Source organism: Cydia amplana, chromosome Z (genome assembly GCF_948474715.1).
Source record: "Cydia amplana chromosome Z, ilCydAmpl1.1, whole genome shotgun sequence".
NCBI classification, from domain to species: Eukaryota; Metazoa; Arthropoda; class Insecta; order Lepidoptera; family Tortricidae; genus Cydia; species Cydia amplana.
The window spans coordinates 9,059,371-9,077,645 of record NC_086096.1 but is presented as its reverse complement, the minus strand read 5'-3'; the positions used below and the strand labels follow the sequence as shown (position 1 = coordinate 9,077,645).

At 36.7% G+C, this 18,275-nt stretch overlaps 1 protein-coding gene across 3 annotated transcripts in view; it reads right to left on the bottom strand.

Moving 5' to 3' along the window:
* Positions 1-18,275, bottom strand: part of LOC134661453 (basic helix-loop-helix ARNT-like protein 1) — a 66,019-nt gene that overhangs the window by 11,820 nt on the left and 35,924 nt on the right. For all 3 annotated transcript variants that reach the window (XR_010097958.1, XR_010097957.1, XM_063517550.1), the window contains exons 3-5: positions 9,474-9,631; positions 3,282-3,469; positions 2,137-2,305 (exon numbers count right to left, since the gene is read on the bottom strand). Coding sequence is in view for 1 of the 3 variants with exons in the window: in XM_063517550.1 (XP_063373620.1) it covers positions 2,137-2,305; positions 3,282-3,469; positions 9,474-9,631 (515 nt within the window). In the remaining 2 variants the exon portion in view is untranslated. The remainder of the gene's footprint in view (positions 1-2,136; positions 2,306-3,281; positions 3,470-9,473; positions 9,632-18,275) is intronic.

Below are 18,275 nucleotides of genomic sequence, written 5' to 3'. Positions count from 1 at the left end.
TTGCATTTTAAATTTTATACGGGTTTAGTAGTAGAGAAAGCGTGGGTAAACAAATATTTCTTCACATTATTCTCTTATAAATAGATGATGTGTAACTTAGCTTGTTTGTCTGAGTAGATATAGCATTGATGGGCTTTAAAATGCGTGACGTGGGGGAACTATGAACTAAGATTGACTCAACGGTCAGTCAATCTTTAAAGTAATTTCACCAAGCAAAATGTGACTTTATTTTTAAGGCCGCAGAATGTCATAATAGCTCATAGGAATAAATGTTTGAAATAAAATTTAACTCTATTTTGGCACATATATTTTCGAATCATTCGATCATGATATTTATGATATTTTTGGACAGTAGTGTGTTGTGTAGTTGCAGGTTCACTGGTACAAAAAAATTGAAAAGCGTGGAGTTAAATCTTTTTAACTCATTTACGACGTACCTAATCTCTAAATTATTAAGTTCAAATCGCTTACGATGTCCTAAGTGCTTAAATAACTCAACAAAGATGCCAGAAAAACTTGTCTCACGACTTTCCCGTACCTAAGTATTCTGATGAAATGCTCGGTAGTTCGATGTAAACTTTACCGGGGTGAAAACGCTTTGACTAGCACGCCTGCGAGCTTGAGTGGTCTGAGTGCATTTGATGTAGGTAGTTTACGTTTTATGTAATTAACTTGTCCCGCGTTTGACATCACTTAGAACTATAAATTATAAAAGACGCATGCATTTGCAAGTAGGTATAATATGTGATTATATATCGCACTCAAAATACATATTTTATTGTCTTTAGTTATTAATAAATTACTATTCCTGCTACTTGCTTAAATTGCACTGACTGTTGTTGGGCCTATGCAGGCACCATCTGCTGTATTTTTACAACGCCTATCTTGAATTTGGTACCAGCTTCAACAAGCGGTATCCGCTGTCGGCACTATCTGGCAGCAGCGGTTGCCACATCAGACTCGAACACGAACAAGGCACTAACTTCAATAAGGGGCACTCACGACGTCATTCCCGCTGGAGCACGGGTTATCGCCCCTGGCGCGCGCGCGGCGCACCATCTGGCAGCAGCGGTTGCCGCATCAGACTTGAACACGAACAAGGCACTATCTTCAAGAAGGGGCACTCACGAAGTCATTCCCGCTGGAGCACGGGTTGTCGCCCCTGGCGCGCGCGCGGCGCACCATCTGGCAGCAGCGGTTGCCGCATCAGACTTGAATACGAACAAGGCACTAACTTCAAGAAGGGGCACTCACGACGTCATTCCCGCTGGAGCACGGGTTGTCGCCCCTGGTGCGCGCGCGGCGCACCATCTGGCAGCAGCGGTTGCCACATCAGACTCGAACACGAACAAGGCACTGACTTCAAGAAGGGGCACTCACGACGTCATTCCCGCTGAAGCACAGGTTGTCGCCCCTGGCGCGCGCGCGGCGCACCATCTGGCAGCAGCGGTTGCCGCATCAGACTTGAACACGAACAAGGCACTAACTTCAAGAAGGGGCACTCACGACGTCATTCCCGCTAGAGCACGGGTTGTCGCCCCTGGCGCGCGTGCGGCGCACCATCTGGCAGCAGCGGTTGCCGCATCAGACTTGAACACGAATAAGGCACTAACTTCAAGAAGGGGCACTCACGACGTCATTCCCGCTGGAGCACGGGTTGTCGCCCCTGGCGCGCGCGTGGCGCACCATCTGGCAGCAGCGGTTGCCGCATCAGACTTGAACACGAACAAGGCACTAACTTCAAGAAGGGGTACTCACGACGTCATTCCCGCTGGAGCACGGGTTGTCGCCCCTGGTGCGCGCGCGGCGCACCATCTGGCAGCAGCGGTTGCCGCATCAGACTTGAACACGAATAAGGCACTAACTTCAAGAAGGGGCACTCACGACGTCATTCCCGCTGGAGCACGGGTTGTCGCCCCTGGCGCGCGCGCGGCGCACCATCTGGCAGCAGCGGTTGCCGCATCAGACTTGAACACGAACAAGGCACTAACTTCAAGAAGGGATACTCACGACGTCATTCCCGCTGGAGCACGGGTTGTCGCCCCTGGTGCGCGCGCGGCGCACCATCTGGCAGCAGCGGTTGCCACATCAGACTCGCACACGAACAAGGCACTGACTTCAAGAAGGGGCACTCACGACGTCATTCCCGCTGGAGCACGGGTTGTCGCCCCTGGCGCGCGCGCGGCGCACCATCTGGCAGCAGCGGTTGTTCCCGCGGCAGGCGCCGTCCGACTTGCGCAAGGAACCCTCCACCAAGCAGGCGACGTACTGAATTGGCTCTGAACGCTGCGTGTGCTTTTTAAACCTGTGTCGTGTGAAATTTTAATAAATTAACATTGTTCTTACGCGTGTCATACTCAGTTCAAAAAACCACACCTATACATATATACGAGTACAAGTTACTGTCAATATTTTTGTACACACTTTTTGTTTTTTGCTGACTGTACTCCTTATAATTTGCATGTCTTCATTCTCCTTTCTAATGAGGTTAAAGACGATGTGTTAATGTTTTTCCATCGAGGAGTTCCTTTCGTTACTTTACGCGACTGCATTTTTGACTTCGCTAATTTTCACATTACAATTAAGTTACCTATCTTATATTTTACTTAGGTAAGTAAGTTTTTATATTATACGAAAGTTACTGCTTAAATATTAGGTATAAGGTCACAGTACCTATCAAGTATCGACTCTTCTTGAAAAAATTGAAATGTTGATATATTACAGCAAACGAGTATCACGTTCGCGTGTAAGACAATTAACAAAGATTATCAGTCATTGTTCATTTGTGTTGTCTAAGTACAACGTTGTATCGAACACTACTTACAAAAGTTCAGTTTACGGCCGGTCAATCTGCTTCACAGTGTAACCGGTATATGAGAAATGCGTTTTGTATGTCTGAAAACTTTTATAGTAAAAGTTGATTTATTACCGAACAACAATTTTCATGTTTTACAAACAAACTACGCTGTAGAGCCACGAAATGGTCCACGTGTCATTGCAAAACAATTTGCTAAAGCATTTGGTTATAATCGTCAGGTATGCCGTTAAAAAAGGTACCTATCTACTTTATAAATTGATTGTAAGCAATATAACCGGTATATTTATTATTATAATTCTGGCATATATTATATTATTATATAGGTACATATAAACGTCGAATCTCATTTTAAAAGTCGAGAATAACTTATCATTCCTATTTAGAGCCGTTCGCGATGGCTTTGGCTTTCTTCCATCGGCCGGGTATCAAATACCAAGTAACTGGAGGCGTTTTGCGTACCTACCTTACTACGAATCGCCTTTTCTCGCCAGCAAGTGCTTTAGCCACCAGTGACTTCCCGTCCGGCCGATCAGGGATCAGAAGTTCCCCGTTGGGCCCCAAGATTTGGCTCCTGGGCTTTAATTGGTAAAGGAGTGTCTTGTGGTCGTCCTTGTGAGTAATTGTAAATAAGTTCTGGCCGAGGAGTTCCAACTGTCGGCAAAAAATCACACAATGAGCCTGGGATTTTTTTAGCGTGACCCGTAAGATACGGCGAGTAAACATATGTTACTTGTACTGAAACAGCCTTAAGGCTGCCACACGCCTTGTATTAAACGGCGCGCCGCGGCATTATTTTGCCCGCGTAATAGAATACCCGTCCCTCTGTAAATAATACAGTTAGCAGAGATGTGACTTATTTGAAATACTTGTATTTAAAATGCAAATACAAAATGCAAAATACCTATTTTGTATTTTGTATTTAAATACCTTTTGAAAAAAACTATTTTGTATTTTATTTGAAATAGTTTTTGGGACCTATTTTCTATTTTCAAAATAAAAAATACTTTTATCACACTAACGAGAGGCATAATACTAGCTGTAAAACATTACAAATACAAATGAATGCTTTTAAAATTTGTCTGTTATAAACCATCATCCTTCCGGTTAATATGAGCAAACAACTAGAAATTTGCACTTTAGATAGAGGACTGATTGACACACTGTTTTCAAAGAATAAAGAGTCTTTTCAATTCGGATATTCTGAGTAATACTTTTTAATTCAGACTAGGTATTCACTATTCAGAGTACCTTTTATCGCAAAGTATTTGTATTTTTAAAAAGTATTTTGAAAATACCTATTTCGTATTTTGTATTTTAAATACAAATTCAAAAACTATTTTGTATTTTGCATTTGAAATAGTATATCAAGGAAGTATTTGTATTTTGTATTTAAATACTTTTTATAAAGTATTTTTCACATCTCTGACAGTTAGAATAAGACCGGTACACTCGGTAGCCTATCTCGCGCACGTGATACTGTCGCAGCGCTCCTGTGCTAAGCCTACTGTACTAAAATTCACTCCAAATCATTCTCGTAGTTTTCATACTGGTTATGTTTTGAAATATGAATCATAAAGATACGTATAAAATTACTTATGAAACAGTTACAAAAATAGACAAACGTATATAGGCGGGTCAGCACAGTTCATAATGTATGAGAGCTCTACATGAATTCTCACACTAGAGATTTTTTGAGATGTGATAACCTATGTTGCAAATACTATATTAAAAAAAAAATCTCCACAAAATATGTCACATGGTTTTAATAAATCCAAACTATTATTAAAATAGAAAAAATATATCAAAACATGAATCCGACACTCGAGATTTTTTAATATGCAGTTCTCAAACATATACTCATTATGTATTTATATTTTCTCCCAGCTTGACACCAAAACCAGCTCCCAATAATTTTCTTTATTAAAAATATTTTTTTATATAAAAATAACAACTATGTGTACATAACAATTACATGTTAATTAAGCTCTGTATATTTACTATATCCTACAAAAAAATCTCTCACGTAAATTAATCCATTTAATTACTATTAACCATTTTTGTTTTGAAAATGTTTTCGTTGCTTCGAGAAAATGGACAGTGGGTTTGTTTTTCACTTTCTCAAATCTCTTTCTCATGTTAGTGTAACAACAAAAAATCTCCCACGTATATGTAATATTGTATGGAATAAAACCATTATTAAATCATCCAAGCTATTTAAATTACCCTAAATGGCGGGTACTGATTCACTGTAGAGAACGTTTTATCGACTTCCATATCTCCGTCTCACTTCAATGTTCGCGGCAGACGATTGTTCCGCTTCAACAGCCGAGAGTTCGCGATCCGGTCGACCGTTAATTCTCCCATGACTATCTTACCCAGTTTCATCGGTATGCGTTGCGCGCTTACTTAACACACCTCAGGCCAAGCTCCTATAAAACGCGCAATGCATGCATGCATTGCGGTATCTCCTATACGTCACATATGTCAGCTATGAGGTTATGACATGGCTATGACAGACTATGGCAGTTAGTTCCAAAGAAGTATACAGACTTGTCTACCCACCATAAAGTTTAGCGTAAAGAGAATATATCACTCCTTAGTGAAAAACCATACGGTTTGTGCGAAGTTGAGCGTTATGTCAATGCTAATAAAGATGATGGTTTGACTTACGGAAATGAATAATATAATATCATTTTATTTTATATTTCCAATTCCCGTTTCATTTACACCCAATATTAAATCTTTTTCCGTAATAAAATGCGTATATAATTACTGTCATCATCTGTATTTATTTTATTTCTTTAACCCCCGTTATTCATAAACGCGCTACAAACCTCAATTAGCTAATAATAGTAATAATCGTTTGTCCTTATCTGTCACTTTAACTTATGTATTTGTAAGTAAGGGATAAACATAATTGAACTAAATCAGGCCCGTAAAGTTTATGAATAAAGTGGTTAATCTTTATTGCACAAAAGAAAAACCTTATAGTACAAGAGGCGGACTTAATGCCATAAGGCATTCTCTACCAGTTAACGATGGCTTGTCCTCCGGCCCATTTGATCGATGACCTCCTTTGATTATTTATTTTTAATGGACGCCAAAATCCAGATAGGAACTTCGATTTTGACATTTACCACAGTAATGCAGTCGGTAGCAATGTCGCGCTTCAAAATTGCTGCAGTCGACTGCATTGCTGTAGAAAACGTGAAAAAGGTCATTCAAAGGGTAATAGGGTTATATACACCGCGGGATTTAATAACCCGAAAGATTTAAACCAACGATTTTAGAGCCTAATTAGAGTATATAAAGTTATATAACACATAGTCCAAAAACCCTTAATTTAAGAGATATTAATTATTTAAAACAAATCACAAGTAAAAAAATCTCAATTCTAACACACCCTTATGCGTGACGTAGCCACCAACTAATTTTACACGCAGACGCACTAACTACATGGTTATTAGCCAGTTTCACTTAATTAAGTTTGATATCCTACAAAAAGGTTTCACTACCGAAATTTTGTTCTGTTCTCAATCACGAGAGTACAAACTATTTACCTTTATGATAACTGGCTGATAGTTTGACGAAAATGACGAAATTGATGTCAATAAAATGACATATTTCATATGTCACACAAGATATGCGCAAGATAACATCTTTAAATTTGATTGACTGTAATAAATAAAATTCATTTAGCGGATATTCACTTTGTGTACGGATTTGGAAACCCGAAGAACTATGTGCTTCCGGCACGACGGACCCACTTCAGCCTAGAAGTTCGTAAATTGGCTAGACGAACAATACCCTGAGAGGTGGATTGGCCGTGGAAGCAACGTCCTAATCTGGCCCGCCCGGTCACCCGACTTAACGCCATTGGTTTTTTTCTATGGGGAACTCTGAAAGATAAGGAAGGAATACTCAACACCAGTGAACTCTGGAGAAGAATTATTAATAAAAATTCGAACGGCTTCCGAAGAAATAAAGAACACTTTTGTAAACCTAAATAATGAAATCCGTTTAAAATTAAATCTTTGTGCTGAAAACGGTGGTACACACTTCGAAAACCTAATTCATTAAATTAATAAAAAAGCGTGATTTCTTTCGGATATAATCATGGTTAATGGCTTTGGTTACCTCAAAGGAAAAGATTTTATCGCAAAGTTTCAACAATAATAACTGCACTATACCTACTGTTGTAGTAATTAATAAAGTTTTGATACAATTTGTGGTATTTTGAGGTGCCAATCAATTGAAATAATTTTAACGTAAACATGATCCTAGACATAACTTGACACTTCTTGTCATGGAACACATGTCACTGCATTCGCCGTGCATCGTATGATATCGGAGTGATTCATGAAATGTCATGCTCGCTCTCTGTTTCTCTACTTGAGATTAATTAAACTCGCTCACTCTCTGAATAAAGGTTTGTTCACAAAGAAGCGGTAAATTAATATGATTTAATTTGTACTGAAATAGTAGTTTAATTAAAATATATAATTGGACCCATGTTGATATAACATTATTTACTCGTACTGTCGTCAAAAATACGTGATTTAAATCTTTCGGGTTATTAAATCCCGCGGTGTATAAAATGAAATGATGCATTAATAAAACTTTAGTTAATTAACAATATTATATTAAATCATTAACAACTTTGACAGCACGATCTCTTCGCAGGTAGGTGCTCTACAAGGAGTTTATATTACAACATTATTTCCAAGAAATAATCTCTCATTGTTACGAAAATGTTGGTAGGGTGGCTTTAGGTTACTTTTCGTTCATATCGTCTTGGATATGGGTGAACATGGTGTTAATACACTCAGTATCAATCAACCTGTAAAGATATTGTAGCCTGGCCTTTTCTCGAAAAGTCTTCTAGAAAAATTTACGCTCATGTCGTCTCGGATATGAGTATATTTGGTATCAGTGCATTCAGTATAATATCCTGAACACAAATATATGAGATGACAAGCGCGAAAGTGGTGAGGGTAGTTGCTATGACGCAAAGTTTTTACCATTTTTCTTTTAAACATACCATGTGGGGTACCAAATGAAAGGGCCTTGTAAGTAGATCACAAATATATAACACACTGTAACACTTTTACTACTTAATCCAACAAATTATTTGAAAACGTTCAAAAATTTCACAATGAGTTGAATTCCAACTGCTCTAAATTGACTAAGATAACTTGATCCCAAGTTTCCTTGCAATTATACGTAATCGAGGGCCAGGCTCATACTAGTTCTCATGTCGCGATGCGCTAACGCTAACAAAAACTAAGCGTTACGAATTGCTGACATTTGCTTCTTTTAGTTTCACTCTACTCAAGCATCGGATGACAGGATCGTTGGAAAGGGACAAACATATCCTTTGACGTTACGTTACTCTTCTCGTGAATTGTCAAATTTTAAAATTCGAAATTAGCTTTGGAATTTGTCCGGGTGGCTATTCGAAGTATAACTTGGTGGACGGTACTTACTAACCAAATAAGCTTGAGATCCAGTATCATAGATAGTTGTAAGACTTCAAGGGTCTATTTATATCTGACTGTGCATCCTGTATTCTAAACGTTTTGTGAATAGATATAAAAATTGACACCTATCATTTTTCACATAAACACAGACACTTTATGCATTGAATTATTAAACCTTAACGCAATGCCATATGTCATAAGGTATATTTTCCTAATATACCTTGATGCTAATTCGAACTTTGTTATAAAAGATGTCATTTTATATCATTCGCGCGTGCATTTCACTCGTACTAGATGAAATATGTATTGGTGCGAGCGAGACGGTTGGGCGAATGATAACAAAATGATATTTTTTTGACATCTTAAACAAAGTTTGACTTGGCCTCTGTGGAAGCCTGGAAATACAGCATACTTCATTGACTTTTTATGCTGGAAATTGATTTAATAATTGCGAGAAAAATAAGTATGTTATTCTTCAATAACTTGTACACTTACTGTCAAAAAACTAGAAGTGTCCATTAATTGTGTAGAACATTATTTGCTGTTTGTTTCCAATATCATGCTGCTATTCTGCGAATATAGCAGTTCCTCAGGCAGATAAATTAAACATGATCGAAACAAATACTATTAACCACAATAGTAAACTTTTCTCTCAGTGTGGGATATTCTCGGTCATGAAAAACTTACAAAGTTATTGTTTTTTTCATTAAATCTATAATTAATATTATTGTCGGGAGAAATTTTGACCGTGTAGTCGTGTAAGCTTCATAGCCCATTCTTCAAAAAATCTCTAGTGTGAAATTACTGTTTAGGTAGTATAAAATATAAAATAAAAAAAATGTTATTTCTCAAAAACGGGAACAGATATCAAGTTGTTAATTCGCAGCCGGGTATTCAATATGATATATAATTCACCCGTGTAGAAACATTTGACTGTGCAATTAATGTAACTTTAACTTTATATTGACTCCACTAATAACATTTGTTTGTGGGTAAGCAGTGATACAAAATAAGTTCTCATCATAACAACCGTAAGTGACATTGGAGGATTAGTTGAAAGTTGCGGAAGTAGGTTATGTAATATGGTTAATAAAAAATGAATGAGTTTTCGAATAAATAAATAAAAACACGATGTTAGACGACCAGGTATTGAAGTTATATATTTTGATACATACCTCAGTATAGCCAAGATATTGCTGCACATTTTGGGACACCACCACTACGATTCCCTTGTACGTGGTAGTCAGTAAAAACCCGTTGAAAAACTGCAACAGCGCTTGGGCAGATGCGTTGTTGATCTCGGTGGGCGCGCGACCAATCGTCTCACCGAATACTGTGAATTAACAAATACATTTCAGGCCGCTTAGCCAACGTGTCAATTGCATACGCTCCGTAGCGATCGAAAAGCAACTGTCACTGTCGCACTAATATGTAAGAGTGATAGAGAGACAGCGATTCGATGGCGAAGCGATAGCGATTGTCACCTTGGCTAGGCCGCCAGTAAGACTACGACCATACTACAGCTCAACGTAGGTGGTGCTGCAGTGAAATGATCGAATTTTTTTAATTTGAGTGCCAGGTTTCGAGTAATAGTTTGAAACTTTCACCTGGGGACGTTTTTTTAGAAAGTCAAATATTTTAAAAATTATATAAAGCTGGTTAAGCGAGTATTCGCACGTGTATCGAACAACGTTTTACAGTACATATGGCACTTTAAAGTTTCGACATACGCACAAAAAGTGCTATTTTACGCACTAGTGCGGAAAAGTAGCCCCATATGTACTGTAAAATTACAAACGTCATTCATCAATTATTCACCCATTATTGCGTGATTATCGAATGATTGTCGACTTGTAAAATGTCAACCATGGGAATAACATATACTAATATTATCTGTGCCCTGTATAGAGTCAAACCAAAGCAAGTCTGCAGCGCAATAATTTGACATCGAATTAAAAAACTACATATGGCAATGTTTTTTAGCAGTCAGTAAACGTCATGCACTATGGTATGTGTTTGTCAAAATCGTTTAAATATTCGTTGTGTTTTGTGATGAACGGAATAAACATGGTGAAACCTTACAAAACCGGCGTGCGGGAGTTACTTTGCCGCATGACGAATAATTTTTCACTTGTAAAAAGTCAGCACGAGGCGATTCAAGCTGAAAAACGACAATGTTTACAAAATTTGGAGTTGATGACGGGTAAGTGGAATGAAACATCTTAATACTTCACCATATGTACCTACTTAGATAATATAATATTGGTTTAGACTAAGGTTTCACAGCAAATTGAACACACCTAATAGGTATAGGCATACTTATGAACTTCCTCTAACATTTCGAGAAACTCGTTGGTACTAGCCGGGTTTTGAGCTCGAACCCACAACCTCCATGCTTATGCTCACGGCATGGGTACCTACTAGTTAAAGCTAAAATTTATTTTTAATATATGTTTAGGTATTGTTTTAATGGTTTATTTCGTTTTTCCGAAAACTTTAGTTCGCAAATTGCGGGCAATTTCTCTGTCAATCTAATTACGCCTTAATGGGAGTAAAAGAGAAAGATGCTCGCATATTGAGAACTTCGGTGTTCGCGGTAGGCCCTCTGTACCTATTTACCGCCGTCGCGGATATTACAAAAGCTTATTAATTTTGATGAAGCCAAATGTCACATTCTCCCAATATTATTTATCAATATTAGTATATGTCTACATATTAATAGTTACATCTAAAGTGTCATTCTATAGAACTTGCTAACTATGTAAACAAACCGCCATACTAAAATTGACAGTGAATGTCAATTTACTAGTAACTTTTGTTTACATAGCAAGTTCTATTGAATGACACTTTATTGTTTGAATGAAATTTATTTTACCATAAAAATTAAGCTGTGCATACAGCTAAATTTTTTCATAGACGGTAAATATGGTAGAAATTTCACAAGTATCAAGACTATTTAATCCATTTTCTGTGGTGTTGTCGTATACTGATTTTTAAAAACTACTTTTAATCTAGCGCTGCAGACTTTCTTTGGTCATACTCTAGTATCATTTTGACAGTTTTGACATAATAATAATATTAAAGTTACACATTAGTTACCTAATACAGATTTAAGTTCTGTTTATATTTACATAGGTTTTTTATAACTACCATTTACTGCACATAAAATGGCACAAATGGCGGACTTAAGTCAACCATTGGGCTATAAAAGACGTACGCCGCTATACTGCTTGAGTCAGAGGGTTTCTGAAAAGTTATTGTGTGACTGACTACGGTGTGTCTTCAACACTTCAGGTTTGGCTATAGTCAACTGATTTGTGTCATGTTTAAACTAGACTTAGGGCTCATTTAGACGGTACGAGAACTCGCATGCGAGTTTCATTACATTGCGTCATTTGTTCGGTCGGCTGAATTGATGTCACGTCAATGTTCCGCAATGTAACTAAAATCGTATACGTGTTCGCGCGCCATCTAAACGAGCCCTTTAGGGCTCATTTAGACGGTGCGAGAACTCGCATGCGAGTTTCATTACATTGCGTCATTTGTTCGGTCGCCTGAATTGATGTAACCTCACTGGTCCGCAATGTAACTAAAATCGTATACGAGTTCGCGCGCCGTCTAAATGAGTCCTTAATCATAAAAGCCCACCAGAAAACCACTGATCTATATACCTACCTCATTAAACGTTTCAGTAAAGTGCAAAGTGGATGAAAAGAAGTACCTAGTAAATACAACGCCTACGGCTATAATTACTCAGTCGTTCCATTCATTCGCGCCAGCTATTGTATTTTTTTATTGCCTACTTTTAATGTTTGATGCATAAACAGAAAAATCAGGTAGGCGATTGGTGGAAATCGATCAGGTTCACATTAATACAAGATCACGTACGCGTACGCGTTACCTATCTAGAAATCTCAAATTGTGTGCAGTGGGCGCTTAAATATGGTACCTAGCGTGTATATTTATACCCCCTTATTCATAAACGTCTGCTAAGTTAATCAGCTGATGATCGTCGTTTGTCCCTCTCTATGACATAACGACAGATAGGGACAAACGACGATCATCAACTGATTAAGTTAGCAGCCGTTTATGAATAACGCCATTACAGTCTAATGTTAGTATTGTATGATATCTTCCTTAACTTATGGATATGTATTTGTTTCAGTGCTTTCGTCTGCTTTGTAGAAACCTCAATTTTGCCGTCATCAATTGAACTAAACATAAACATCATATTTCAGGTCAGTGCCTCTTTGTTAAATCTGAGGGTACGGTGGTGTGGGCCGTGTAAAAGTTAAAGGCTTAAAAGGGCCGTTAAAAGCTTGGCTCTACATGAGATTAATACCCGTATCATGAGTCAATATATAGGGTTTCGCAAATATGTTAATAACCTAATTTGAACTGCACAACAACACACGAAAAATTACTGTCAACTCCTACATTATTCTGAATTAGGTACCTACATGACAGACCGAGGGCTTATTTTGATAAACAGAATGACAAAGAGGACGTGGCTATCCCTTGTTCATTTTTATAATTTTACTCTTAGATTGGCGGACACTTCACATTTTCGTGTGACACGTTAAATCAGTTGAATGTCCTCTAAGTGTGTTACACCCATAGAATTAGAATAGACAAGAACAACTGTCAATCCTCAAAAGTGCGACCAAAAATGAAATGCAAGTGTGTGCGTAAATTGTCTATGTGAGATCAAAAATAGTGATGTCATGTTACAACATATTAATAATCTGTCGGTGTTTGGTTGCTTTATCGACAACTTTTTCAAATGTGTTATTTTAAACGTATTATCCAGCGTATTTCGCTAGCGGTGCAAAGAGGAAACGCCAGCAGCGTACTAGGTACTACATTTAGCCGGGTACCTATGGCCTAATAGCATATAATTATATACCTACCCTTAATTTTTATATTTACCTAGTTATAAGTTTGTAAATTTGTTTGTTTGTTTGTAAATTACCGTTTTTAGGGTTCCGTACCTCAAAAGGAAAAAACGGAACCCTAATAGGATCACTCGTGCGTCTGTCTAACTGTCTGTCCATCCGTCTATCACAGCCTATTTTCTCCGAAACTACTGGACCAATTAAGTTGAAATTTGCACACATATGTAAGTTTATGACCCAAAGATGAACGTGTAACGTAAACAAATGAATTTTAAATATGGAGGCCATTTTTGGGATGTAAATGAGAAAATTAAAAAATAAAGTTTTTTCAAACTATATCGTGTTACATATCAGATGAAAGAGCTCATTGTAAGAATCTCAAATATATATTTTTTATAATTTTAGGATTAATAGTTTCGCAGTTATTCAAGAAAATAGGCAAATAATGACCATTCCCCCCCCCCCCATTATCTTCGAAACTACTAGGTCTAAAATTTTGAAAAAAATACACAAAATAGTTCTTTACCTATAGATGACAGGAAAATCTATCAGAAATGTGGTCAAGCGTGAGTCGGTCTTAATGTACGGAACCCTTGAAACGCGAGTCCGACTCGCACTTGGCCGGTTTTTTTTTCAAACGTTAAAATTTACGACATTATGACGTATAAATAACACTTGAACTCCGTGTGCTATCAAAATCGTTACAGACTTATCTTAGTCTAACTCTTACTGTGTTGGAAAATGAAGTTTAAATTTACTGCTAAACATGTGCACCTTCAAAAAGGTATAACAATCGTTATTATTTGAAGTCGGTTATAAAGGTTAATATCTTAATGATGTGAAGAAATTATTACATAGCTATTAATATACCGACAAGTTATCGATACTGTCATCTGAACATTTTGTCAAGCCCTAGCGTAAAGTAACCGTTTATGTTTTTACACAAAATATCTTAAATTATTGAGTAATATGATAAAATATTAGCACACAAAGGAAGAAAAACTTATAATTAACTGTATAAACCGGCTTCTTACACTTTTTATGCTGTTAATTTGACAAAATATCGTCAAGAAAATTTCGCTCGGAAAATCATAATTCCTCTGAAATGAGTATTTGCTAGGTTTATTTGGCCCCGTGACACTGAAATCCGGTACACTACAAGACACTATCTTCATTGTATTACTTAATCAAATAGTTTTCTTCCGAAATTGTGTATATTTTTCAAATTGAAAATTACGGTGATACGCTCTTGGCCGTCCGCGGCCGTTGTCAAACTCCAAAATGGTCACGTTTTCTCATTTGTAGTCTGACTCTTTCGCACTCATGCGATGTTCATATACGCGAGGGCTTCCCTTTCGCACACTTCAGCTGTCTGTCAAGCGCGAGCGACAATTACAAGTCTGTGGTTACACCGAGTAACATATCTATCTATCTATTTATTTAATACCTTTAAACGAGCAATTCTTGTTTATTTATATATATATATATATATTTCGGGGATCTCGGAAACGGCTCTAACGATTTCGATGAAATTTGGTATATAGGGGTTTTCGGGGGCGAAAAATCGATCTAGCTAGGTCTTATCTCTGAGAAAACGCTAATTTTAGAGTTTTTGTATGTTTTCCGAGCAAAGCTCGGTCTCCCAGATATTATCTATTAAAAGCAGTACCACCAGTATACTAAACCTAACTTGTTCCGAAATATCGACTTTATACATTTGCACATTACCCTAATTAATACTAATTAACTTGTAGAAGTATTATTTCTCGGTTTTATCCACAAGTCTTAATAACAGAAAGACGACTCTATCGCACCCATATAAGGCATACGAGTAAATTCGCTCACGTGTATAACAAAATGAGAAATGCTGTAACTTAAGTAATTCAAGTTAGGTATTTTTGATATTTCATGCGTAAGGATGTCCTTCCTATTTGCGGATAAAGTAAATAACAGCTTTGGAATCATTAATTTGCAATTTGCACATAATTTCAATACACCTATTACTAATATGCATGCACAACCTAACTGTGAGAACAGTGGTAAACAATACGTACCTACATACATAACCTATCTACAATATGACATTACAAAGTAGCATTGGATAAGGTTAGGTCGGCGCCACATGAGATACAAAAGCGCGGCTGCCGTTTCGCCTATGAGAATGACGCATCTTTCGTTTGAATATAATTGGCGAAGGCAATACAATATATATTAGGATACCGGCGTGTCGCTCGATGCATGTGTTGACACCCTAAATGCGAAAAGCATGTCTGCCCACGTGCTTGATATTCATAATCACGTTACGGTACACGATAGGACTTTAATATTTTATGTCGATGAGACACTAATGCGATACGGCGCTGCGGTCATAGATTGCAGACCGATTCTTACAATTCGTACGAACTCGATGCCGGGAGTCACGTGTTGCGAGCTGCTAATACTTGGATTCGATTCACATTGGCCTTATATTTATGGAAAACACACCCTCAAAATTTATGAACTTTTCCTATAAAGTATGCCTAATAATATCAATTTATATGTAGGTATTACATTTCTTAAGTACCTCTACTTACTGTTAATTATGTAAACTAGGTGGTTAATTATGTACCCACATAAACTAGCGACAAAATAAAACAATGACTTTATATTATCTAATAGAGTGCGATCACTCATAAAGTAAATATCGAACTCCTTTTTACATTATTTTATTATTTAAAAAGAGACAGGAAGCTGAAACCTATTAAAACATTAAATATTTGGTTTATTAGTTAATTATCAATGTATATATCACTAATTAATAATAGGTGAGAAAAGTAATTGATGCAATAAATATAAATTGCGTCCTGCCATAAGTATACAATTAAACGATGGATCGCATCGCACCTGCGGCGAGGCGGCGGTGACGTGGAGCACTCGGCCGCGGAGGATGTCCCTCGGCCACTAGCGGCCCAAGGACTCGCCACAGCTTCTCTACTCGGTCGGATACTCGGGTAATTGGTATGGGTGTAATATTCCGCGGCATATACAATTATACAATGGAATGTGGTGAAACTAGAAGATTTGCAAATGAATATAGTGGAACTAGATCACTCTAGCCACTACTGCGTATATAGGTACTTCCAAAAACGTATCAGACGTAGATTGCGTCTAAGTAACGGTATGGAAGGAAGTAATTAAGTGTGTCTAAATAAACCCACAAAAACATAAAATTTAATTATTAGAAGTAAGTTGTATTCAGAGTGTAGCAAGACATAAAATTAAATAACTCAGTACGAAAATTTAAACAAAGTAATGCTAAATGTATGTAGAATAAAGAACGGGAGTAATTCAATAATACTCGACTAATTATTTTTTTATTTAACGTTAAATTTAAATAACTTTTATAATTTAAAAAAAATGTTAAGTACTTCTCCTTGAACTTAAACGTTACAAGATAAGAGTTTAAACTTTATGTATTTATTAAGTTCTATTAGTTCTCTCACACTAACTTACAATACACTAATTTAATTAATTTGTATTACCAAACTCGAGTCATAATTATGTTTGTTATGCAACTTACAAGTAGTAATCTAATAGTTTAGTAAACGATATTCGAGCGCAGCAAACAGCAAACGTTGATTCGATACCACAGAAAAACAAGTCGCTCGATCGAGAAATCCCTCGCATGTTCCTGAAAACACGAATCCTATGTAGGATAATACCGCCGTAAAAATATATTAAAACACTATTTACTGTTTAAAACAATACGGGCAGGTCATGAGCAAATAGCGATAAAACTACCTGTTTACCAAATTCTGAAGCCTTGAAATTAGAAATTTTACCTTAAAAATGTAGCCTCCTTTGCGAGACAAAAATAAATATACATTCTAACATAGGTATTTAGACTCCTAAAATCGTAATCAGGTTACACAAATCTGAAAATCATTATGTTTACATTTGTTTTACATACTCCAAGTTCCTATTTGTAGAGCATGACATTTCGTTTGTTGTGGTGTGATGTGTGATGTTGTTATTAGGATCAACAAAATAGTGAATATATTATATTTTATATGGTTTTTAAATAACTCGTTCAAAATACTGATAGAGTTATCGTTTGTTTCTTTGACTTAAACTCTATCTTCAAACTCCGCGCAATCAATGTATGTATATAGTTCGTTTTTTTTAGCATTAGAAAAAAGGTAAACAATCTTAATGTGTCTTTTAATTGAAAAACATGTTTTAAAAATAAGTCACGGCAAATATGTAACAATTATGAATCTAATACGATCATTTATATTCTTCTGCTTTCATAAGTATAAGTTACTGATTTTTAAAAAGCGTTTTTAAATTAAAAGACATGTCAAGATCGCTTACCTTCTTTCTAATGCAAAAAAAAACGAACTATAATAAAAGTATTGCCATTAATCTTTAATATTAAGCATATTATAAAGTTAAGCGGCATCAAACAGGAATTTTTAGAAGAGTTGCCATGATATTCAGAGTACATTTTTTAGCCATTCAGTAAGGTTGTTCGAGCATCATAGCACACGTCAGGAGTACAAAGCATCGGGAGCGATGTGCAAAATAAAACGGTCTTTACCGGGTCAATACTAGGAGTTTCAGAGCTTCTTTTATGTTTTTTTAAGTGCTTATCTGCAGGTTTGCTTGGAAACGTTGTTTACTTATACTATTTTAATAAACTTGTGTGTAGGTAAACATAGTATTATTTTGACAGTCTGTATGAAAATTGAAAATTATAGAAAGCACAGAAAACTTGCTTTCATATTACCATTTTCATTTTTCGTAAAGGACATTTAAAATAAAGTAAAGTGAAGTTCAATAGAAATTGCAAATACCTAATGTAAACAAACCAATACCTTAATCATATTTGTTCACATTATTTTTTTTATTTTATCACATGTACATATTTAAAATGATTAAAACGTTCAGATGTATAGGTACAGTGAGATGAACAGCAAAAAGCTCGGAGGCGTGTCGTATACATACACTAACGCAGTACTAAACAAAGTACCTATACTTTTTCTGGGTTGTCCTTACCGTACTGACGCGACCTCAGAAAGTGCGCAGTTAGCTGTTGCACAG